Source organism: Peromyscus eremicus, chromosome 2, assembly GCF_949786415.1.
Source record: "Peromyscus eremicus chromosome 2, PerEre_H2_v1, whole genome shotgun sequence".
Lineage (NCBI taxonomy): Eukaryota > Metazoa > Chordata > Mammalia > Rodentia > Cricetidae > Peromyscus > Peromyscus eremicus.
This window is the reverse complement of record NC_081417.1, coordinates 160,478,669-160,505,025: the sequence shown is the minus strand read 5'-3', so window position 1 is coordinate 160,505,025 and position 26,357 is coordinate 160,478,669. Positions and strand designations below refer to the sequence as shown.

At 41.4% G+C, this 26,357-nt stretch overlaps 1 protein-coding gene across 5 annotated transcripts in view; it reads left to right on the top strand.

Moving 5' to 3' along the window:
- Positions 1-26,357, top strand: part of LOC131904342 (calmodulin-binding transcription activator 1-like) — a 95,665-nt gene that overhangs the window by 56,483 nt on the left and 12,825 nt on the right. For 2 of the 5 annotated variants that reach the window (XR_009377730.1, XR_009377729.1), the window contains exon 4: positions 25,159-25,242. The exons of 2 other annotated variants lie outside the window; for them this stretch is intronic. Coding sequence is in view for 1 of the 3 variants with exons in the window: in XM_059255454.1 (XP_059111437.1) it covers positions 25,159-25,167 (9 nt within the window). In the remaining 2 variants the exon portion in view is untranslated. Of the gene's footprint in view, positions 1-25,158; positions 25,443-26,357 lie in introns of those variants that run through there. One more of the 5 variants, XM_059255454.1, reaches the window with a different exon arrangement.

The window sequence follows — 26,357 nt, the reverse complement described above, 5'->3', positions numbered from 1 at the left end:
GTGTCCAGTGTGGTGGCAGGTGGTTTCCAGAGTGGTGGTGGATAGTGTCCAGTGTGATGGCAGGTGGTGTCTAATGTGGTGGCAGGTAATGTCCAGTGTGATGGTAGGTGGTGGCCAGTGTGGTGGCAGGTAGTAGCTAGTGGTGGTAGGTAGTAGAGTTCCAGCTGGTGTCATTTGCTTGCTTTCTAAGGTTCAAATATGGTTGGTTTAGGGTCTCCTTTTTTTTTTTTTTGGTTTTTCGAGACAGGGTTTCTCTGTGTAGCTTTGCGCCTTTTCCTGGAACTCACTCTGTAGCCCAGGCTGGCCTCGAACTCACAGAGATCCGCCTGGCTCTGCCTCCCGAGTGCTGGGATTAAAGGCGTGCGCCACCACCGCCCGGCCTAGGGTCTCCTTTTTGAAGTCTAGATTTGAGGGTAGTAATTGCTTCTTACTCACCAGACTGTAGAAAGCCAGAGGAAAGTAACTGACTTGTTAGGTCTCCCATAAGAGGAGCCTGTTTTAGAGATAGATCAGTGGGAGAGTTTTATCACTGTACTTTGTTGGCTGTAAATGCTGAACTGAGATTTTTTTGGGATTTAATGGTAGATATAAATTCATCAAAACTCCTATATCAAAAATCCATTTCGATAATCTGAGAAATGAGAACATTCTCATCCTTTACAGCTTGCTGGAAATCTCCCTTGTCTGCTCCCCATGTCCATCGAGCCACTTTTCATTTGAATGTTTGTTTTGGTTGTTTTTGTCCTCTTAGCCAAGGGTGCAGCTGCCCATGTAAACTTAGGTTGCTTTTGTTTCCAGGGCTGCGGTTGTGCCACAGTTACAGGTAGAAGTGACGGTTGAACAGTGTTTTGTCTCATTGTCACATGACTAGGAATGACAAAGACTGCTGCTTCTGGGGCAGAACAATGAAAGGTGGTGTTGCTTGCTGCTGGATGAGACTAATTCTGGATAGTTTGAGTTTATGATAATAAAGCTTTTTTAGGATCGCATATTGTACCTCTGAACTATTTGTAAAACTTCAGGGTTACATTTTTTTCCCCCCCATGGGATTCTTCCAGTTCCATGCATGATTTAAATCAGTTGTAACTTTTCATGCTTTTTCCATTAAGCAGTCTTTTGATAAGTGTTCAAAGCCAATTTATTCTTAAACATCATATCTGTTAATCTGCTTTAGTGGTAGTTTTGAGTGCCCGCTATGTACTGCTATAGAAAAAACCACTCAAGACACTTACTTTGTTAAAACAGTAAGGTAGACTGTTTAGGGATGCTCCTTGTTAGGAGCACAGCAGTGAGGTTTTGCAGTAGGGCAGAGTGGGCCTAAGTCTGCCTACACACAGGGCAAGGAGCTAGGGTGAAGGGGGGGTGTGGGTGGAAAATTACTAAGAAGAAACTTTAGCGGTTGTAGGGCCTCTGACTAAACCAACCTGCAAGATTCTTGTCAAAGGCAGACAAGGGTAATCAGATACCACGTAGGGAGTGGTGGAGGACAAGGAACAGGTACTGAGAATACTTGAGGGTGGGGGTTCTGGCCAAGCCACCTTGGTATAATGTGTGCCAACACTGGACTGTGTGAGCCTGATTCTGATGGACACTGAAGAGAGTAATTCAGAGGAGCCTGATCCAAGTTTGGCCAGGAGGCATTCTGTCAGTAGGACATAAAAGAGGCTCTGCAGTCTTCTAGGAGCATGAAGCTCAGTTGCATCATGGTGTGCTCAGGGTATCAGGAAATTGAATGGATCAGATGAGTGTGAGACTAGATAAAGATGGACATAAGAAATACAACACATTTTGAAGGTGTTACCAGGCAGGCAGAATTAGCAAACAAGCGTGAAAGTATTGCATGTCCAAAGGAGTAGAAGAGTAGCCTTGAGTGCTGCTTGCGGCTGCTTTGGCTTACATTTTACCTCTGAGGTAATAAATATTGATTATAAGATTCTAATCAGTGACCAATTAGGTTTTTATTTTTCGCAGTCTAGACAGTCTAGAGCAGTGGTTTTCAACCTGTGGATTGTGACTCTTTTGAGAGGGAGTTGTTGAACAACCTTTCCACAGGGGTTGCCTAAGACCATCAGAAAATAAACATTTACATTACGGTACATAACATACGATAGCAAAAACAGTTATGAAGTAGCAATGAAAATAGTTTTATGGCTGGGGGTCACCACATTGTGAAGAACTGTATCAAAAGGTCAAAGCATTATGGAGGATGAGAACCAACGGTCTAGAAAATGGTGTGGAGAAAAGCTGGAATTCTGGTGGATTCCAAACCAGAGCAGTTCGTTTAGCCCTGTTTCTGGGCAGTGCCCTTAGAGAAGACTCTGATATAATAGGGTTTAAAGAGATTGCCAAGATATGGTGGCCCTTTCCCTAAGCTGACAAAAGACAGGTTAGCAAGAAAAAACAAACAACAACAACAACAACAACAACAACAACAAAACAGATTCTAATGTTGTGTGTGTGTGTTGCTTATTTTAGGGATGTTTACAGAGAATTGTGATTGAAAAGAGCCAAACTTTGGAGCTTTTATACTACATTAATAGGTAAAGGGGAGACAGAGTGCATTTTTGGAAAAGAAACAAGGTTTGGGAAAAAAGGCTTTAGGATAGAGAAATGATGGTCCTTTGGCATCTGCGTACGAATGGTTTCTCTAGTTGTCTTCTCATCTTAGAAGGTTTGAGTTGTTCCCAGGGAAGGGGTTTATGACAGTTGACTTACTTGGAGATCTCTGGGGAGACTCTGCTTGTAGGAAGATAAGGGATTTTAGAACTTATATTTTCAGTTTAAAATACCTTTTTTATGCCTTAGTGAGTTTATTCTGAGTTTTCTACTGACAGAGGAGAGGAAACTCGAGAACAAAATGCACCAAGAACAGGTTTCAGTAGTGTTGAGTTCATGTTTTAGGCTGGAGCTTGGAGCATATGTGGGACATTGAGGCAGGCATCCTTGGGAGTAGTTAGATATAGATGTAGGCTCCAGGGAAAAGCCAAAGAAGCCAAGAGTACTGATTGAGTTTTGGGTTTTTTTTCCCCCTGCTTTTTCAAGACAGGGTTTCGCTGTGTAGCTTTGGAGCCTGTCCTGGAACTCACTCTGTAGACCAGGCTGTCCTCAAACTCACAGAGATTCACCTGCCTCTGCCTTCTGAGTACTAGGATTAAAGATGTGTGTCACCACCGCCCAGCTCTGATTGATCTTTCTTAGTGGAGTGGGGTGAATAGGAAAAGAGAAAGGTCCTGGAAAAAGTAAAGGAGACTGGGATTGGGAAGCAGAAGGGTCAGGAAGAAAATGACCTTACAGAGGACAACTAGTTGAAGATGAGGACTGGGGAGTTGTGGAATCTGTTACTGTTCTAGGCAGAAGGGGCCAGACAGACCAAATAGAAGGTGAGGCCAAGAAACAGCAAAGTAATATCCAGTGTAGCCACTGGGAAAGGTGGGTGCTGAGCATCTTCAGTCTTGTCCTTGGGGCACTTAAAAGATCTTCAGGTTCAAATAGATAAGGAATGCAAGTGGGAGTGAGAAACATGCTTGGTTAGTGTGATCAGACTGTGGTCCAGTTGGCCCTGTGAGCCATGGATAAAAGGGTTGTTGCTGTCTGCTGGGTAATTTCAACTGACCACATAGGCTCATGATCAGAGAGTTGTTCTTGGAATCCCAGGTGACTGCAGAGAGAAGGATGCTGAGAAAGGACAGGTCAGAAAGCCAAGATGGAGTGTGTTCCTTCGGGGTTAGGTGTACCAGAGTCTTGTGTGAGGTCCTCCCAGAGGTGGCATTGTTCAGATTTTGTTGAATATCGTATCTTTTCACACTTAGGAACCCTTACCTTTGTTTCTTGGTGCCGTCAGCCTCCTGGGGAGGATAGCTGTTTTTAGACGCACACCTCTCAAGTGATCAGGGTGCCCATGGAAGAGCTGAGAAGCATTTCTGACCCAGAGCAAGGAAGACAGAAGCAAGGGAAGGCAGAGATGCCAGGCTTTTATCCTGTGGTTGTGCCCAAGCAAAGAATTAGTGCTTTTAGCAAAAGCAACCTCTCAGCCCCTGTTCTAAAACCAAAGGAGGACAGAGAGAGAGAGTTTGCAGTAGTGATGAGCAGTGTCAGGCTGCAGGATCCATTTATATTTGAATACATTTTGGGGGGGTTTCGAGACAAAAGTTTATTTACTTAAATAAATTTAGAACAGTTGATTTATTCCTGAAAAATATTAAGTCATTGCCTCATACCTTATGACAAGATAAATCTAAAAATTAAATGTAAAAGTTAGAGTCCTAAGAACACTAGAAGAAAATATGGATTAATATTTACATATTGTTCAAGTAGTAAAGGCCGTACTAGTCATGATGCCAGAACCAGAAAGAAAAGGCCCATCAATTTAATTAGGGGGAAAAAAAAAAAAAAGACTGCATGTAAATTTAGGTTTTCTATGTGCTAAAGAGTTCATAAAATTTAAATGTAACTGGAATGAATTTGGTACATATTTGGCAGAGGTTTATTATGTTCTTATCTCATAGTGCTGAGAAAGGAAGGACTCAATGAATATTGAGAATTTGTTTTGCATGTGTATGTATGTGATATGTATATGTGGTTAGCCATTTTTAGCAGTTGGTTCTCTCTCCCTACCTGTGGGTTCTAACGATCAACTTAGACTGTTCTGCTTGCAGGGTCACCTGCTGAACCATCTCACTGGCCCTGAAAATGTTTTTATTTCCACTTGCTTCCACAAAATTGATAAAATGCCAGAAGGGAAACATGCAGAGTATAAACAAAGGCAGAGTGGGAGGGGGGTGGGTTTTGTTTTGTTGGTGGTAGTAGGCTGAGTGTTTGGGTCCTTGCTCCTGGTGAACAAGTAGAAAAGATGGGCAGAATTTAAAACAAACTTGTTTAAAGGTTATGGAGGCAAGTGTTTAGAAGACTGTGGGATGGTGCTTCAAAATGTTAAAGAAAAGGTGACCTGTCATGCTAGAGTTCTGTTCAGCAAAACCATAGTTTAAAAGAGGGGGCAAAGTGAGAACCTTTAACAGATTTGTTAACAGAGTGACTGTGTCTATAAGGAAGCAGAAAATCTGAGTAAGATAATGAACAGGTTTGTAATGAACAAGTGCGACCTGAGATCTCAGTGAGTGGGTTTATCAGTAAATTAGACACGGTAGAAGAGAGAAATAGTGCATTTAAAAGAAGAAATAACTAAAAATGGAACATAATGAAACATGAATAAATATATTCCATCTAACAACTATTGACTGTACATTTTTCTCAAGTTCATAAAGAACATTAATCAGAACTGCTTCATAAACAAGTCTTGAAAAATTGAAAGCACCAAAGTTAGAATATCAGACTTACTATGAGACAGATTCAATATTCAAAAAATTGATTGGCATAAATTACTAAATTAATAGAATAAAGCTAAAAATTGTGACAGTGTTAACAAATACAGAACTACCTTTGATAAAATCCAATGCCTGTTCAGAAATGAAATGAATCGCATGGCTAGAAAGTATTTAGAGAAGCTGTCCAGCAAGCCTTGAGGTAATGATAAGAGCAGCAGTTGTCCTCTTCAGCCTGGGAAAGACTAATTTCAATGTTTATGGTGTTCCTAGAAGTTTTCCCGAGTTTGGTATGACAAGAAGAGACGAGTTCAGCAACTGGAATGGAAGGAATATGGCTGTGATCTTATAAATTGTACTCACAGCCAGTTTGACTATATCTTTATAACATTAGGAATAAATGAGATTGAAGACTCAAGGTAGCTCTAGTTACAGCTGTAGTTTCAACACACTGATAGCTAACAGAAAGTGTAGTAAAGCCAATCATTTGCCATAGGATAAAAAGCTTATTATTTGGAAAAAATTTGGAAGCAGTGCAGACCATGCAAGAGCAACAAACACAACAGGATATACCATGTTCATTAATTAGAAAACTCACTTTTTAAAGATTGATTGTTTGCAAACTCTTTTATGTGTTTGACATAGTATCAAGCAGTGCCAGCAGACTTTTCAGAGGAGAATGGAGTGGTTAAAATTGACAAATGAGTGCTAAAATGTATGCGAAGATATAAATAGGATAAGCTAATTTTGAAGGACAAAGTTTCTATATGCTCCAGGGTAGTAAGACTTGCTGTAAAATAGTGAAAATGTGGTTTTAGTAAAGAGTACAGTAGACCACTGAACAGAAGTGGTCTATAAGAGATCCATACCTCCACAGAAACTGGACTGATCACATAGGAGCTTGTGCAGAGAGCGCAGTAGAGAAAGGACACACATGGCAGTCAGTGGTGTTTGGGATTGGGGGTGTAGCTCATTTATGGAACCTAGTGTATGTAGCGTGCATGAGGCTCAGGCTTGATCTTTAACATTGCAAAAATAAATGAATAAGTAAGTTAGTGAGTAAATGAACAAACCAGAGGGCAGGCCTCTGGTTCACTGTGTGGTAGAGAAGTGTCTGGATACATGCTGCTGAGACTTGGCCAGTCATGAGCTGCAGTCTCCAGAAGGCAGAGTGGATGCACCTGCTGTAAGGCTAGGTGTTGGAGAAGCCACTAGGGTAGAAGAGCTGGCTTTTGAAGAGCAGTGCACTTCTGGCACAAAACCCTAGAAGGCCCAGGTCTGTTAAGATGGTAAGTGGGGGTGGCTGGAGAGATGGCTCAGAGGTCCTGAGTTCAATTCCCAGCAACCACATGGTGGCTCGCAACCATCTGTAATGAGATCAGGTTCCCTCTTCTGGTCTGCAGGCATACATGCAGACAGAATACTGCATACATAATAAATAAATAAATAAATAAATATTTTAAAAAAAGGATGGTAAGTGGGTACCAGTGGTTTTCTTCTCCCTGGTAAATAAGACTATGATGACCCTAGACATTTTGTATTAATTCAGTAAATCATGCCATTGCATGCTCTTTCTGTGCCAGATTGGATACCTGAGAGTGGACAGAGCAGATACTGAATTTACCTTTGTAGAGGTGAAGTCTGTTAACATGGGCCAGCTGGTTACTTGACCAGCATTGTCTGGTCTCTGGAGGTCTATGTGTGATCAAGGTACAGTCACCACCAAGCAAGTCATCAAAGAGTAGATATGTATTTAGAAAGCCATTTAAAGGGATGTGAAGCCATTGAAAGTATGAGATGTTAGCTCTATGAGATGACAGATCCAGATAGTGGAAGCTTGTGGAGAGGCCTACACTGAGGGAGAGCTTGTCCCATATGAAAAAGTAGGGAGCAGTGGGGAAGGTTAGAGAATAGAATGAGTTGAATTGTGGCAGAATGGTCAGCAGCTGAGGTTAAGTTGCTCCTGGCCTTGGGCTACCTGAGGAAGTGGGATGTCCCATGCAGGTCCCCACAATGGAGGCCTGAGATTGTAGAGCTTTGAACTCTGTTGTAGGTACTTCTGTCACCTGACTGGCTTCCAGAGACTATGGGATACATTTATAGGAATCCAGGGGACACTAGCATGCTGGGACCAAGGTGGTGGCATTGAACCTAGACATACTTAGATGGCTGGGGATAGGGTTTACACATAGGTTGGTCTAGCCCTGGGAATAGGATGAATGTGGCCTGGGAGGTGAGGGAGCTGTTGATGTGACTCCCAAGTTTTTTTACTCCATTCATTTTACAGAATGTGATGCTGGGTTTTCAGTGACCTTCTGTAGTGAATGTGAATTACTTGGATATTGGTGGAAGTATTAAGGCAACTCCACGTAGTTAAAAGGGAGGTTTATTTTTTTGGGGGGGTAATTTACAAGTAAAGGGATAGGTTACAGGGTCCGGGAGAGGTGAAGTGCAGTCCAGTGGTGTTCTCTGGAAAACTCTGCCCAGTCTACCTCCAGCATCCAGGATCCAAGAACCAAGAGAGAGCCGGCACATCTGGATCTCAGGTCTTAAGGGCTCCTGTCTCGCCCCGCCTCATAGGCATGACAGTTACTGTAAATCTCAATGGGGGTAGTACCTTCAGGTCAAAGCTGCAACAGCTACCCACTACACTTGTTCAATCAAAAAAAAAGGAATTTGGATTGGAGATGAAGAGCAAACAAAACTGAGCCAGTTACAATGGAGGCTAGCGGTAAGGAAATGGCAAGAGTGTAGACCAAGGTATTTCCACAGGTTCTGTGGGACAAAGCCCGTGTTTTTTTGCACAGATGGGAGATATGACCAACTAGAAAAGAGGGCATTCATTGGCTGAGCAAATATTTGAACCTCTGTTAGCTAGGTAGTATCCCAAACCACAAAACTCCCTTCTGGGTCTTCCTTTCTGAAGGTGGAGACAGACAATAGGGAACCTGTTCAATACACTATAGATACAAACTAAGCCTATTTATGAGAGGCACGGAAGTGCTGAGGAGGTGGACAGTAAGGTGGACTAGCAGCATGAGCCATGGGAGGCATACCAGGTAGAGGGTCATATTCACTGCCTGCCAGGGCTTGGGATAGGCCTAGTGTTCAGTAAGTGCTTAGTAGGCAATTGTAGGAACAGTTCATGGTACCTGATTCCAGGAAATAGGAAGAAAGGAAAAACAGAGGAAAGAGGGGACAATTGTGAGTAGGGATGTTAGTACTGATGACCATAATACAAATTATAGTCATGGCCCAGGCCAGCAAGATGTGTCAGTAAGTAAAACACTTGTTTTGAGCCTGATGATCTGAGTTCAATACCAGAACCCACATAAAGGAGGAAGGTGAGAACTGACCCACAGAGCTGTGCCCTGCCACACCATATACACAGTAATGTAAAGAAAGTAAATTTATAAGAATTATAATTCTATTCACTCTGAAAGGATCTAATTGTTCATTTGTGCTTTGGGTTCTTCTAATCATTTTTGGTTTCATGGCCCTGGTTTCACCCTCTTTTTCTCAGGTGTTCTAGTGAAATTTACTGATGTTACAGTTTTAAGGCCCCTTGAGGGCCTTGCCCAACAGAGGGAGGGGTGGCTTTTTACATTTTCTAGTAATCTAAAAATCCAACTGGTTTTATGTATTGAAGATCTTTAACCTGTCTTGCCTACAGCATTATTCTGCTTCTTGTGGGGTGTGTGTGCATATGTGTAAGACGAATTGCTAAATGGTCTTATTAATAAAAAACCCAGAGCCAGATATTGGGGTGAAAGTTGAAAGATCAGAGAGACAGAACAAGCCACAACCAACCTCACCTCGCCATCTCCTCAACTGATATTGTTTCCTCAGACTGAAAGCCTTGAGTCCTCGCCCGAATGGATCTCAGCTGAACTGCTGCTAAAAGTTCCTGGTCCTCACGCCTTGTATACCTTTCTGTGTCCTGCCGTATTACTTCCTGGGATTAAAGCATGTGTCCTCCCAAGCAAAGACATGAGATTTCAAGTGTGTGTGCCACCACGCCTGGCTCTGTTCCCAGTTGTAGCCTTGAACTCACAGAGATCCACATGATCTCTGCCTTTGGAATGCTAGGATTAAAAGCATATTACCACCACTATCTGGCCTCTATGTCTAATACAGTGGCTGTTCTGTTCTCTGACCCCAGATAAGTTTTATTAGGGTACACAATATATTGGGGGACACATTATATCACCATATATATGTATATATGTTGTGCTTGCTTTGTGGCAATTAAAATGGTTTTGTTGTGTTAAAGCTATAGTGACTATATATTGAAGTCACTCTTTGGATAGTTAATAGTTAATAGTCCATTTCTTTTTTTATTTTTATTTCATGTTTTTTTGTTGTTTCTTTTTATGTTATTTTATATTTTATTTGGTGTTTTGCCTGCGTGTATGTCTGTGTGGGTCACCCAGAACTGGAGTTACAGACAGTTGTATCCTGCCCTGTGGGTGCTGGGAATTGAATCCAGGTCCTCTGGAAGAGCAGTCAGTACTCTTTTTTTTTTGTTGTTGTTGTTTTTTTGTTTTTCGAGACAGGGTTTCTCTGTGTAGCTTTGCGCCTTTTTCTGGAACTCACTTGGTAGCCCAGGCTGGCCTCGAACTCACAGAGATCCGCTTGGCTCTGCCTCCCGAGTGCTGGGATTAAAGGCGTGCGCCACCACCGCCCGGCCAGTCAGTACTCTTAATCGCTGAGCCATCTCTCTAGCCCCAGTAGACCATTTCTATAGTGCATTTCTTCATAGGCTTTGCTGAGTTTAGCCTCACAGTGTTCTTTGCTTGAATCTTATTGGCAGGCCATAATTCTTTCTAATTTAGGCAAGCTTGAGGAAGATTGTCATGTATTTGTAATACTTTTTATGTGAGAATCCCAGTACCACATGAGTTTACTGTAGAGCAAAAAGGAGCACATGGGATCACTCTGTTCTTTGCTACAGATTGTATATCCTTACTCCCAGAAATTGCTTTATTACATTTTATTATATGAGTACTTATATATGTGCTTAATTAAAGGTGGTAATAAGTTATCACTAAAAAATTCTAGCACCATAGAAATGTGGACATTTAAAAACAGACTTTCTCCTACAATTGTACATCTGAGAAAATAGCCATTGTGTGCAGTTTGATTTTGGGAATGTGTATTCCAATTTTTGGTTTTTATAGTAAAAATGCCTAAGACTAGGAGCTTTATAGTAAGAGTTATTTAACTTACAGTTAACTTACAGACTGATAGTTTAAGATCACGTGGCTTATGGTTCAACCTCTGGTGAGATCTGATGGTTGATTTCAGGAGCGTATGTGGAGAGAGAAACTGTGTCACCAGATAGGAAGCCAGAGAGGCCGAGCTGCTCCAAGAACCCACCAGGGTTTCTTCACTGGCATGCTGCCTGTTGCTCTAAGGGCCTCTCTCTGGCTCCAAAAGTTACACATCTTTATGCTGGGAGCCAGACTTCTGATACAGACCTTTTTCGGGACACTTTGAAACATGTTCAGACCATAGTAACGCCCTTCTGGGGGTGTAAATGATGCTTGAGCAAGTCTGGTGTGCTCCTGTGGTGTATAACTCTATGTGTGTGCGCGCACAGACACACACGACACTGCATACCTCTTTCTTAACTGTTTCCTCCTTATAACACAGAACATTGTGGCCATTGCCCATGTTGGTGCATATGTGTGGTTATGAATATGCATGATTGCAGAGCAAGGATGCCCATAAAAAACTTAGCAATCTCTATTTTGTTCTTACATCATTTTGGTTTGGATTTTTAGCCTTAGATGTTTAATATAGCTGCGCCATTTTTAAATAGCACATTTAACATTCTGGCTCACATATTTTTGCATACTTCTCTAGTTATGTTCTCAGGACAGATGTGCTTGTCAAAGGATAAACATTTGCTATGTAGCAATTTAATTCTCAGTAACCAGATATGAGAGTGCGTGCTCCACATGTCCTTACCAACAGTAGGTGTTCTCACTTAGGGATCTTTCAGTCTATGGGGTGAGAAACTGATACTTCCTTTGTTACTAGGAGATAGGGTCCCTCTATGTAGCCCAGGCTGGCCTTGAACTCAAAACCTCCTGCCTCTGCTTCCCAAGAGCTGGAATTACAGGTGTGTGCCACTATGCCTGGCTCCTTGTTTCCTTTAAATTTCATAGGTTTGTACGTTCCTTTGATTTAGTGTACTTTGACTGCTTGTCTAACTTTTTAAAAATTATCTTCATTTCTTTCACTCTTTTTTCTGAAGTTGGTTCTTTATCCTCCCTCCCCCTGTCCTTGCTTTTTTTTTTTTAATTTTTATTTCTTTATTTATTATGTACACAAAAGAGGGTGCCAGATCTCGTTACAGATGGTTGTAAGCCACCATGTGGTTGCTGGGAATTGAACTCAGGACCTCTGAAAGAGCGGTTGGTGCTCTTAACCTCTGAGCCATCTCTCCAGCCCCCCGTCCTTGCCTTTTAAGTATTTTTAAGAAATATGTATAGTTTTTCTTGCACAAAACATCTGTAATTAATTGCTAGCTTTTTGAACTTGTTGGGTAACAGCTCTGTGAACAGTGCACACGAACTTTGGCTCTTTCTGGTTTTGAATACTCACAGAAAAGTCTTCCTGGTATTAGTAATTGGGTTGTCTATCCAGAGTCTCTTTTTCTGGTTTATCCTAAAATGTTTAATGTAACTAAACACTAAAGAAACCACGTGAACAGGGTGAGGCATAGTTGTAATTTCATTTTCCTTCCAAATTGGTCCTGTATTAAATTGTTGATCTTTCCCAGTTGACTTGAAATGCTGCAGTTACCTGTGTTGCTGCGACAGTCCTGGGATCTGTTTGGACTGTCTTCTGAGATCTGTTCACTCTAGGCTTATATTGCTGTCACAGTTTTCTTTCCTTACATGGTGACCCTCCCTTCCATTGTAACCTTAAATATCTGTTTCAGTAGATACTTATTATTTGAATGAATTCTGTTGTGAGTTTCAGTCAATGAGCTCATGTAATCCTAAAAGCAGTATGTTGAGGAAGACTGAATTAAAGCACAATTAAAGTCTTGCCACTGATGACGGGACTGGAATAGTTCTTATCTTTGTTTCTGTAGCCTTCACTTTCTCTCCTTTCCTCATGTCTGAGCACATCACAAATGCTGGTAGGTCCGGCTGTGATGACTAGAAGAATGTCCTTGGTCTAGTCTGGCTGTCCTGGTTCCTCTTAGGGAGGGACGAACATCCATGATCTCTCTGCTCTGACCCTCATACTCCTGCTCTAAGTCCTTTGCTATTGTGGTCATGATGGCATGATAGCTCCATCAATATTCAGACAGACAGGTGTCTTTTACATTTACACAACAGAAATTCAGTGTCTTAATGGTTTCTATACATAGAACTCATCAGTGTGAAGTTCATTTTTGTTGTGCAGACACCGTCATCATCCATCTCCAGAAACTGAAACTGTCCTCAAACAGTCTATCCCTTTTCTGATGCCTTCCTTTGTCATCTGTGGGCTTGGTTCTAAGGACCTTATAAAGGGGACTCAGGCAGTGTTGTTTTTGTGTGTGACAAGGATTGTCTAACTTAGTATAATGCTCTAAAGGTTCCTTCATGTTGTAGCATGTTAGCCCCCCTTCCCTTCTGAGTTTAAAGATGTACTTTTACTTTTGACTGTGTGTGTATGTAGGTATGTACATATGAGTACAGATGCTTGCAGAGGCCAGAAGAGTGTATCAGCTCCCATAGACCTGGACTTACAGGTGGTTGTGAACTGCTATAAAAGGTGTCGGGACCTAAATTGGTTTTTTTGCAAGAGCAATTTGTGCTCTTAACTTCTGAGGTATCTCTCTATCCAGCCTCCTTCCCTTTTAAAGCTAGGATATTCCATTATGTAGATACCACATTTTGCCTCTGTGTGGTTTGAATAATGCTGCTATGAACATGGGTTTGTAAATTTGAGATCCAGACTTCTCCCTTCCCACCTTCATTTGTTATTCAAGTGTTTGAATTTGAACCTAGTTCCAATTATTCTGTAGCATCTTCTTTCTTGGATCACTAGTGATCTCAAAGTTAAAATAAGCCAGGTATGTGATTTATGTCTGTGATCTCAATCACTCAGGAAGTAGAGATAGGAGGATTGCTGTGAGTTCTAGGCCAACCTGGGCTATGTAGCAAGATTTTAATAACTGCAACAACAATAACATCACCACCAATACCAAACAGTGTTGCCAACAACACCACCTTGTCTCCAACAGCAGCAGCAGAGCTCAAAATACAAGGAGCATTTTTCAGTGTGTGCTTTTACTGTGTCACACATACCACAGTGACCACACATACCATACTTCCCCAGCTCCTGGGAAGTATGTGCCACTTCTTTCTCCCTGTGCTGGATGTTCCCTCTTGTTCTCTTAAATTTAAAAGCAGAATTTTCTCAGGTCTTGGCTTTATGCTTTTTGTCTTCTACTATTAGTTGTGGGTGTTACTGGCCTCCTACCACTCAAAAAAAGAGAGCCAAGGAGATTTTATCAAATAGGTTAGTTTCATCTTCTATGTAAGTAAGATGCCCTTTGATAAAAAGGGATGGTAAAGAGGACAAGAATAGAGATCGTATAAATGACACTGATTTTAAAGAGTGTGACACACTATAACATAATTGATAAATACTGTATGCTCAGAAGGCTGAGGTGTAATGACTCACTGTGTGTGTACGGTGTAATGATGAGCACAGTCTGCATCTAGCGGGGACTCCTGTCTTAGTTTTTGAAATAGAGCTAGCAGTCTCCTCCTGAGTCCTGTTCAGAAAAGAGAACCTGAGCTTCCAACTCTGTAGTCAAATCTTAGGTTAAATTTAAGACAAATCTTTTACATTAGGGAAGTTGTATAATGTTACTGAGCTCTGCCCTGTGCCTGGTTCTGGTTAATACTGAGCTAGCTCATTGGTCCCTGCAAACCAATGCCTTATAATCTGTACTGTGCACTTCCTTCCCCTTCCATAGTTCCTCTTCATGTTCTTTGCCTTTCCAGAACCCAGTCTGGTTTGTCACATTGTCTAGTTATCCTCTCTTCTTAGGCTTCATTCAGTTGACAATTTTTCTGACTTGTCTTGGTGGTGTTGACCTTGATGGGAGAAATATTTTTGTATGATATTCTCTGGTTTGGGTTTGTTTGCTATCCTTCCTCATGACTAGATAGGTCTTGAAGGCCATTGGAAGGAAAAGAACCAATCTTACCATATTATGTCAAAGGCACCTTTTCCACATGAGTTATTAACTGTTGATATTAATATCAGCCAACTATATCTACTGTAAGACCACTGTTGTTCCCTTTGAGGGTCATTTGGAACACTTCGCTCTTCTTTTGATCTGTATTGCATCTTCTCCAATTTCTCTTGGATCTTTTTCTCAAATAAATTTCCATTCTTTATGCTCACCACTCCCTCCTGGCTGAAATGACCCTTGGGTTCTAGACTGGATTGGTGCTTCTCCAGACCCTTCTGCCCACTGTAGCTGGTTCCTAGCTTGGTGTGCATCCAGAATAGTTTTAGAAGTGCCTGCACCCTCCATAGGTCTGAAGTCTGGCTGTAGGCTACCTCTGCATTCCCACTCTTTTTTTTTTTTTTTTTAAGATTTATTTATTTATTATGTATACAGTGTTAAGTTTGTATGTATGTCTGCACACCAGAAGAGGGCACCAGATCTCATTATAAATGGTTGTGAGCTACCATGTGGTTGCTGGGAATTGAACTCAGGACCTCTGGAAGAGCAGTCAGTGCTCTTAACCTCTGAGCCATCTCTCCAGCCCCCATGCATTCCTACTCTTATGTGGTCTTTTTTTGCTTGGATTGGTGCTCACTCTCTCTCCACTGTTTTCCTCCAGATCTCTCTAATTGCCTTGCAGGGTCAATGAAGTGCCCTTGCTGTGAACATTCATAGTTCCTATACTTTTCCAGTATACTCATGCTGTCTGAAAGGTCTTGATCTGGGTCTGAGCTGTGCCTGGATCACTATGGTAGAGCAGGCGGTGACTTTGTCTCTGCTGTGTTCTTTGTATTCATCCTTGTTCATACGTGTTCCTAAGGTCTGCCCCAAGGTAGGCACTTGATAAATGTTTGCCCACTGGGTGAGTTTTTGTCAGAAAACAAATACTTTTCGCTTTTAGCTTATAAACAAGTTCTTGAGTATATTTCTCTTGTTCCATGGATAGAAGTGTGCATCCTTTCCTGTGTACTCTGTAAGGTGTGGTGAGAGGATCGTTGTTGGGATCATTTGTAACTGCATGCTCAGCCTCTGCTACTCTTGAGGCCACATTCATTTCCTCACTCATTACATGAATTGGGAGTCTCTGCATTGCAGTGCTCTGTGCAGAGTGTGGGGTTTGGAGTGGGTAGGAACCAGTTGGAGTTGGAAGAGACCCCCACAGACCATCCCTTTAGAGTTTGAGCTAAGTACCCTGAATTCTAACTTTAAGATTTGCCATTTTGAACTTATATCTACCACCTCCACCCATGGAGTGTGTTCCTGGAAAGCCAGGGAGTCGGATGTTAGAGGACCAACTGCATCATGCCAGCTGCAGAACTAACATTTATTGTTTTTAGCTTGAGTGCTGATATGTGCTTTAATCACTTTAGTTACTTTTCACAGCAACCCGGTGATGTAGGGATAATATTTTCATGTTATAAATGAATAACGAGACATAGTTGAAAAGGAAGTAATGTCCCAGGATCACAAAAGGAAAAAAATAGTACTGTTCTAAAAACTTAAGAAAAATATTCTTTGAGAATTTCATATGTGTTTTGATCATAGTCATCTTCCCTCCCCCAACTCTTCACAGATCTACCCTTCTTTCCAACCCAACTTTGTGTCTTTGTGCCCCTCCCCCTTGCAACTCCCCCCTCCCCCCAAGCCAGTGTTTGCTGCCCAAATATTCTTGGATGTGTGGCCTTCCATAAAGAAGTATGGTCAATGTCTTAGGTTTCTGTTGCTGTGAAGCAATATCATGACAACTCTTATAAAGGAAAACATTTAATTGGGGTGGCTTACAGTTCAGAGGTTTAGTCCATTATCTTCATGGCAGGACATGGTGGATGGAATATAGGCAGACATAATGCTGGAGAGGTAGCTGAGAGTCCTACATCTTGATCAGCAGGCAACAAGAAGTGAACTGAGACACAGGGTGTAGCTTGAGTGTAGGAGACCTCCAAGCCTGCCCCCCACAGTAGTGACACTCCAACAGGGCCACACCTACTCCAACAAAGCCACACCTCCTAATAGTGCCACTCCCTATAAGTTTATTGGGGCCAATTACATCCAAACTACCACATTCTACTCCCTGGCCCCCATAAGCTTGTAATAATATCATAATGCAAAATGCATTTAGTTTAATTTCAAAAGTCCCTGTAGTCTATCACGTTCTCAATAATGTTTAAAAGTTCAAAGTTTCTTCTGAGATTCATGCAGTCTCTTAACTGTAATCCCCTACAAAGTCAAAATACAAAAACAGATCACATACTTTCAACATATAATAACATAGAATATACATTACCCAAAATTATTCCAAAATGTAGGGAAGGAAGCATAGTGAGGAAATGCTGGACCAAAGCAAGACTGAAAACCAGCTGGGCAAACTCCAAACTCTGCATCTCCATGTCTGATGTCAAAGTGCTCTTCAGATCTCTAATCCCTCTCAGCTTTGTTGACTGCAACACACTTTTTTCTCTTTGGTCTGGCTTTGGCTTGCACAGGTCTTAATACATGCTATGACAGCTGCTGTGAGTTCATATGGGCAGGTGCCCTGCTGTTTCCTTGTAGCCTACAGCCTCTGGCTCCCTCTTTAATGATTTCTGAGCCTTTGGAGGAGGGAATGTGTCTATTCCACTTAGGGCTGAACACTCTGCACCTTATTCTCTGCACCTTGGCCAGTTGTGGGTCTCTGAGTTGGCTAGTTTGTGGGTCTCTGTGTTGATCATTGTCTACATATGCAAAAGCTTCTCTGATAAGGATTGAGAAAGTACTTAAATCTATAGGTATAATGTTAAGTCTTTAGGAGTTGGTTTAACATTATCTCTGTTTAGCATAATAATAGTAGTATGTTCTCTCCTGGGATCTACAATCTGTCTAGCCGTAGGTTTTTGGTCTAATATAGTGCCAGGTATGGATTTTATCTATGGTGTGGGCATGAAATAAAGTCAGAAAATGGTCGGTTGGTTACTCCCATGTTTACTCTGCTATTGCACTAGTGGCCATGTCTTACTAGGCCTTGTCATTACTGTGGCTTGCAGAGTTCACAGCTCGGTAAGATTGATGATTATTTTTCTCCTTTGGCAGTATGCATAGCACCTTCCAGCATTATGGAAGCTAGCAGGAGAGATGATGCTTCTATGTCAGTACTAGCTTGGTATTTCTTCTCATATGATCATGTATGTGGTGTCTTCAGTAACAGAGTCTTACCATCAAGTTCTGGAAGGTAACCAAGAGCTTTGGCAATAGCCTGTAGTGTTTGGGGATCTTTGGGAATGTCACTGACTCACACCCCACATCCCCCCAAAGTAACTCATTCCTGGGGCTGGGCTTTTTGTTAGCTTCTAGTGCCCAGTAGGGGCATTGTTGCCCCATTATAGGAAGTTCATTTTAACTCTTTTTTTGTTTGTTTGTTTGTTTATTTGTTTTTCAGGATAGGGTTTCTCTGTGTAGCTTTGGTGCCTATCCTGGATCTCACTCTGTAGACCAGGCTGGCCTCAAACTCACTGAAATCCGCCTGGCTCTGCCTCCTGAGAGCTGGGGTTAAAGGCGTATGCCACCACCGCCCGGCTTTTTTTTTTTTTTTTAAACTTTTTTTTTTTTTTAAATATTGTTTTCTTTACACTTCTTTTTTTTTTTTTTTTTAAATATTGTTTTCTTTACACTTCTTTTTTTTTTTTTTTTTTTTTGGTTTTTCGAGACAGGGTTTCTCTGTGTAGCTTTGCGCCTTTCCTGGAACTCACTTGGTAGCCCAGGCTGGCCTCGAACTCACAGAGATCCACCTGGCTCTGCCTCCCGAGTGCTGGGATTAAAGGCGTGCGCCACCACTGCCCGGCTTTTTTTTAACTTTTTATGTATGTATATAGATATATTTTTAGGAAGCTTCTACAGCCATGACTTTTTTAGAAAGTAGTTTTTGTTGTCTTTCGCTCCCAGTTTCTCTCTTCTGCTTTGCCTTCTCCATCTCCACTCCACTTCATACATAATTCTCTTGGGTTTAAAGACTTAAAGGCATGTGTTTGGGCATCTAAAAGCTTTTAAATATGGATAGAGAGGGACCACCAGTAAGCTGTGTTTGCATCTTCTTTCTATAAAAACAAATGGTGTCACATACAAGTGTTGGTGGAGTGTGTGGATGACTCCTGCCCTGTCTCTGTTTGGCCAAGCTCCTGGGGAGTATAGGGTCTCTCCTGCAGTCTTGCTGCTGGAGGACTGGGATTATAGACGTGTGCTTCCACATCTGACTTTACATGGTTTCTTGGGATATGAATCCAGGTCTTCATGCTTAAAAGACAAGCATTTTACTTACTGAGCTCTCACTCCAGGCTTAGATTTTCTTTTAAACTTAAATTTTAGCAGCTTTGCCACTTAATGGCTAGTTGCCCCCTGAGGCCAGTGTGTCTGTGAGGAGATTGGAAGATGGGTTCAGCCAACCTGCGTCCCATTTCAAAGGGAGGGCTTTGGACTGTCCAGACTCACCTGGGAGACTTGCCAGAAAGGCAGGCTCCTTAGTCACATGTTTGGTGTTTAGAATTACATTTCCTGCTACTGTACCTAAGAAGCTATTTATTGGTGATGGTTCAGATAGGAGCTTCTTAACCAGTCGGAAAAATAGCTGAGCACTGGTGTGTTGCTAAGAAGTTTGCAAACAAGGAAATTTTTGTTGTTGTTTTGTTTTGTTTTTTTTGAGACAGGGCTTCTTTGTGTATCATTGGCTGCCCTAGAATTAGCTCTGTAGACTAAAATGGCCTTCAATTTACAGAGATCCGCCTGCCTCTGCCTCCCCAGTGCTGGGATTAAAGGGGTGTGCCACCACACCTGGCTCCTAAACAAGGAATTTGATGAGGCCAGCAGTGGTGAATTTGCTTCTTTTTAGAATTTATTTTAGGGTTGTATTTGGGAGAACTTATGCATTTTGTCAACTCTTACCCTAGTGGATAGTTCTAGAAAGGCGTGCGTGGGTCTTGGCTATGCCAAGGCTCACTTAGCTTTATAAATGTGGTAGGCCAATCTGATTTTGGAAATGGGGTAATTTCAGGTGTGCACCCCGTATGGGCCAGCAGTACCAAACATTTAAATACACAGTGTCTATGTGTGTACAGGGAGGATTCTCTTGCCATCTGTGGTAATAGACAGGCAACAAAGAGTTCAGGAGCAGTGGCTTCCACAGCCTCCCTGGAAGTGTCTTGGCCTTCTCTGCATGGGCAGTCCCAGCATGGCCTGGTTCCAAGAGTGCAGTGTGAGGCTAAATCCTTGTCCTGTGCTCCCACTTAGCATTCTCATCCTTATACAGCTTTCTTCATTGAGGAACTGGTGTATGATAAATTATACTCTCTTTAAAAATATCTAGTTATTTAGAGAGTCTCATGTAGCCCTGTCTAACCTGGAATTTGCTAAGTAACATAGCTGAGTATGACTGCACATCTGATCCTTCTACCTCTATCCTCTGAGTGCTGGGATTACAGACATACACTATTACACCCTGTGTATGTGCTTCTGGGGAGCAGACCCAAGGTCTGGTGTATGCTAGGCAAGTACATTAACCACTGAGCTATATTTTGATTGAATTGATGATTGTGTTTGGTGTGTCTGTATGTGGGTCAGTGTACATGTATTTGTATGTAGGTCAGAGGACAACCTTGGGTGTCAGTCTTTGGCTTCCGTCTTGTTTGAGGCAGGGTTTTTTGCTCAGCGCTTCCTAAGGCTGGTTGGTGAGTTCCTGGACATGTTCCTGTTTCTGCCCCATGTCTTGTAGAATTACAGATAGGTGCAACCATTTGTAGTTTTATGTGGATCCAAATTTTGATTCTTACACTGTGTGACAAGTGCTTTAACCATGGATCCATCTCCCCAGCCCCCTCTTTTTATTTTTAATTGATACATAGTAATTTCATATTTATGAGCTGCATTAAGATGTTTAATACACTTACTCAGTGTATACTGATAGAGCTATTGATTGGCGTACCTATTACTCGATGAGTATGTGTGTGTGTATGTTGAGGACATTCAGAATTTTTTCTTCTAGTTATTTTGAATATATCATTGTTGTCAACGAGTCATTCCTCAGTGTTATAGAGCGTTAGAAGTTACTTCTTATAGCCAGACATGATTGCTCATGTCTATAATATTCCAGCATTTAGGAGACTGAGGCAGTAGGATTGCCATGACTTTGAAGCCAGCCTGGGCCAGCTTGAGCTACACATGGTATGAGACCTTATCTCAAAATAATTAATGCACAGTGTTCCTTTTCCCCTTGCACCATGTTTTTATTCTTGGCCCCTCAGCCATCCCAGGTTCTGCTAACCACTGTTCTTCTATCTAATTCTGTGAGGTTGACTGTTTAGCTCCTGCATGTGAGACTATGTGCTGTTACTTTGCACAGTGCTGTGTGTGTTTCATAACTGCACAGTATGTACCTGGCATGGCAGCCTCAGTGCCATGAGCAAGTGCATCCTCAGAAGTCCTGTGGTTCTCTCACAGTTCCTCTCTTCCATGCTGTTTATCCTTTATGAAATATTCTAAGCTACCAGAGGAAAAGATTACATTCATTGTTGAAGGTAAATAGTTTAAGGTTTATCTTCTCTGCTTCCCTCTAAATCTCTCCTTTACTCTCCTCTTCCTTTTTATTTCTTTGTTTTTCTTGCTCTTATTGTATAGTCCAGCCTGGCCTGGATCTCTAAATCCTCTTACCACAGTGCCTAGTTTTGGGGTTACAGGTGCATGCTACCTCATCTCCTCACCCCCTTAAAATTAATACAGTGGGGCTGGGTAGCACACTTGTTTAGTCCCAGTTCTCGGGAGGCATAAGCAGGTGGATTTCTGTGAGTTTCAGGCTAGCCTGGTCTATATAGCAAGTTCCAGAGCTACATAGTGAGACCTTCTTTCACAAAAAAGAAAGAATATAGTAGGACTACTATGATTGTGGTGTGGGATGTCTTATCATTTATAGAAAGTTTTGGAAAAACAGACATGTATCTTAGTTCATCTTAGAGACAAGTAACAAAGGTCAGTATTCTGGAAATTTGGAAAACCAGAAGACATGATGATTGTTGGCAGAGGAAAGGAGATTACACCCCATCTTCGGTCGAACACAGGTACCTGGGACATGGGGCCTAGAACATGGGTGCTTGGACACAGGGCCTGAAAACATGGGTGCCTGGAACTCAGGCACTGCAAACATTGGAGTCTGTGAACACAGGGACTGCAAACACGAAAGCCAAACACTTCTCTTTCTGGTGTTGGTTAGGTTGCATTTCTGTTATGTCGGGCAAACTAACACAGACCATACCATGAAGTGGTAACAGAACTGTAGTCTCTGCTTAACTGAAAAGCTCAATATAGTTCAAGTACATTTGATGCTCTACAGAATGACATGCTGGGGATTTATGTATTTATATTTATAGATTAAAAATCATAAAATTTGCCCCATCACCTTAATTAGTTTCTTTTTTTAATGTCTCTAATCAGTATGCATGCTTGCAGAGCTTAATATCTGCTGCAGAAAGCATTATATAACAGCACTAATAGCCATTTTGCAAAAAACCAGAAAAATGTCTAGGGTTGTTTTGATGGGCTTGGGCTTCTTCAGTTCTGTAGTACTGTACCCTGACTCTGAGTCTTTTGACTTTTTTATTGTGGATTTCTTCCCAGTTCTTCCTTCTTTGTTACATTAGAAGTTAACATCTAAGGGAGATGTGGCAGCACCTCTTTCCTCTCACAGGCCTTTGCTCTGTCTGAGAACCGAGCCGGTTCCTCTTGCTTGTAGATACATTGAGAAAAGGAATTAAATTTGTCCGTAAGTGTGTCCCAGACAGTCGGCTGTAAGAGTCCCTGGGGAATCCTGCCAGTAGCAGGTAGATAGATTTAGATCAAGGATACATTGAAGGGTTTGGAGGCTGGTTAGGGGTTTTGAGTGTTTACTGTTTAATTCTGTTACTGGTTGTGAAAAGAGACAAACTGTATGTAACTTTGTTTCCCTGAGGTGGTCTAGAGCACTGTCCCCACTTGATAGAAAATTCCCTGTGGTTCCTTAGCTGGGAGCTTATTTCAGTCTGTGGCAATTCCTGAGTGTTCTGTGTTACTTCAGTGAGGACTTCACCACTAGCTGACTGTGGCTATAGTGAAGGCAAGGGAGGCTTCTGGAGAAGAAAAGGAAGATGAGTCATTTTGGTTCATGAAGTCTACTGCTGCTTGAGACTTGGAAATGGTCTAGAAGGCAGAAAATTCCATAGGGAAAATAAACTGACTCCAGTTAGGACTAGACTTAGCCCCTTGGATGAAGATTGTAGCTATCCAGGTCCTGAACCTCCTAGAGCCTGTGGTCCAGAATGATGGTTTCAGATCAGGTAGGTGCCCACCAGACCTGCTATCTGGACCACTGCTTGAGGGCATCCTATGCTGGCCTCAGCAGATGCAGTGGTCTCGGAGCTGCTCTTCACATAGATGGGCTTGGGTGCTGCGGTCTTTGCTGGCAATGGTAGAATGCACACTTTACCTTCCTGAGTGCTGTTCTAGGTACTTGTTAGGACCATAGTAAACCCCCTTCAGCTTTACCTTGTCCCCAAAGCAGAAAACACTGGCTAAAATTCTTAATAGATTGTTATTTTAAAAATCAGCTGGATTGTTATTACCATGGGTGCAGTTACATTCAAAGGCTGTCTGTCAGAACTGCCATGTGTTTTGGCAGGGAGTATGAATCCACTTCCATGGAAGAGTAGGACATGCTAGGGAGCAGCTGACAACTTGGAGGTTGCATTAGGTAGTTTATGCCTAACACTTCTGGCAGGACTGATGAATTCGCAGAAATTTGGGGAACTGTTTCTGTAAGCTATGGAATTTTAAGAATGATTTAGAAGACTTTTAAAAAGCATCTAGAAGTCATCTTGTCATTAAGAAGAGATTATGAATATATGTTTAGTAGTGGGCATGTTTGTGTGTGTATGTGTGTGTGTGTGTGTGTGTGTGTGTGTGTGTGTGTGTGTGTGTGTGTTTATTTCTTGATCTGGACAGGTCTGGTGCTTTTTAATATAAAATACTCTAGGAAAACAAAACTCGAGTTAATGCCACACTGCTGGCTTCTTGTCTTTCGTTACAAACACGCTGAAATGGTCTCAGTAATGATGCTGCTAAAGCACCGTATGCATTGTTTTGATGGGGTATTGATTCCTTCTGCAGTGTTCAACATTGCCTGCATGCCTCCCAGCAGCAAATATGTATGTGCCAGACTGTGTGAGATGAGGGTTCCAAAAACGAAATGTTAGTTTACTTTTCATAGCTGTGCAACTGAACAGAAAGCCATGACTTTAGAGATGTGGCCTTAAGCACTAACACACTCAATCCAGTGCATGATGATCTGCAGTTATTTTAACAAAACCTAATCAGAGGGAGCAAAAGCTGGCATTCATAGAATTATTTTATTTATTGATTGCCATAAGCCACTAGAAGGAATATCTTATTCCTTTTAATAAATCCTTCTGGACAGTTGTCTATATCTTAATGTATAAGTATATGGGGATGCGATTTTTAACAATGTTAACTCAAGTGTTTGATATGGCAGCATGAAACTAAGGTGGGAGGATGGAAGGGGTCTAAGATGGTAATCAAACCCAGTTCCCTCCTCCAGCCTCTCTTGCCTCAGGCGAGGCGGCAGGCCACTGTGCACAGGGCTTCTTAGATGCTGCCTGTTCAGCATAAGGAGCCTGGAATCCTGAATCAGGAAACAGCCTGCTCAGGATTAGTTTTCAGACTAACAACAGTAAGGACGATTGTCCTTCTGTGCTGGTTGTTTACCAGGGAATAAGCATTTACGGTCCCTATTTGCTTGTTGTTGTTACTGTTGGTGAGTGCCACAACCTGGGTGGTAGTCACATTTCATCCAAAGCTTTGGCCCTCCTGTTCTTTGTAGGAACACAAATTAGTTCGTTAATGAAAGTGAGAAAGTGTAACATTGGTTGGAAATGAAGCCTGTCAGATACCTCTTTCTTCCCTGGTTCTTCCTCATGTCAGGCTCCTGTTAACTGTGTGATTCCAATAGAGATAGCAAGTTGTTACTTTGCTTAAAATGTCCTTTCCCTTGTGCAGTGAAAGTTGAATGTGAGAACAGACTTAATAGGTATAGTTACACAGTTTATTTTATCATGTATCACTTTATTGCTGTCTTCAGGAACATTGTTATACTAAATGTTCCAATAATGGGAATTTTATGCAGCTACTTCAAATGGAAGAAATTTGCAAAAACTCAATTTTGGAACTCATTCCTTAAGGAGAAGGGAGGAAAAAAAAACCCAGCTCACCATGCTGTGACCAAATTAGATTCTTGATATGTTGGCAACTTATCAAACACTGTCATTTCCAGAAAACAGGGTGTGGATTCCAACTGAAACGAAATGCCAGCACTTCCCAGCCACTTTCAATTGGAAATATTGGAGGTTTTAATATGATTGGTTAAATATTTGTAATTTGATAATTAAAATTTGGTTTTGTACCTGAATAAAAATGGCTCTCCATGGAATCAGGGAAGACTGTTCAATTGCAGGGAGAGCGTCAAGAGCTTGATTGTTGATTCTGGGAGATGCTAGTTGTACTTACTGGAGCTCCTTTGTTTTGCAGAGATCATGATGCAGCCGCCCTTTTGGATTTCTTTTTAATAATGTGTGACCCTTCACCTTTGATCCCCTGACCTGCATTACCTTGGTAACCATTTCATTTTTTAATTTAATTTCATTTTTTAATTTTGGTGTACAAGCTGTAACATTTCATCTCTCCAAGTGCAGCACACTGATTTCCTCAAGTAGAGATTCTCCTTTGAGTGATAAAGTTGCAAAATGCTGTCTTCATTTTCTGTATTGAAATTCATTTTGGTTTTTAAGAATAAAGTGTAATCTGTGTTTTCATCCTTTTAAAATTTAAGTTTAATGAGTGCATTTCCCCATGCAGGGTATTTCCTTTTATGTTCATATTTTACAAAAACTATGAATTGACTGATGTTTACATGTAACTCACATATACATACCCAGGCTGCCTGAAGTCTCCCTTCCCATTCCACCTCCCTTCCATACACACTCATGCTCACATCTATCTTTACCCACACCCTTCTTCACATCTGTTGCTGCCTTCCCCCTCAAAAAACAGCAGCAATTTAAATCTGTTAGTTTCTTAAATGCCATATTTTGCATCCTCAGATTATATTTTGTGTTCTCAAATTTTACTGAGAGAAAAAGGTTAAATGTTTTATTTCATTAAAAGGCCTGAAGAATATGGTTATCTCATCAAATTTCACCTTTTTCCATCCTTTATAATCTACTTCTTTTAAACATAAGGGAAAACAACAGTTTACATTATCCACTATGTTTTTGTTTTTGCTGAAATCTGGTCAGCTTTGGTGGACTCTATACCAGGTTAATTTATGCTGTTGGCTCTGACAGTTTTTTTTCTTTCAAATTAGTATATATATTTTTTTTAATTTATCTTAAGAACAAAGCAGAACAAAAACCAGAACCATACTTAATTCTTTGAACTAATAAAATATCCCCCCCCAAAATCACATGTAATTTCTTAGCGTGACCCAGTGAAGCACAGATTATTTTTAGTGTCTTGTTATTTTATTCTCTAATGTTTAATGATGATATTTCAACTGCACACAGCCGAAACTTCTAGGTGAACACTGACATAGATGTAAGTTCTTTCCAGTCTTTGTTGATATCTGTGAAAGTTTATATCATTCATTAGAGTCAGAGTACCAGGAGCTGCTCATTGGTGACCAGAACTCCTGCACTACTTGGCGCTTCCAAGCTTGTTTTTGCCTTACA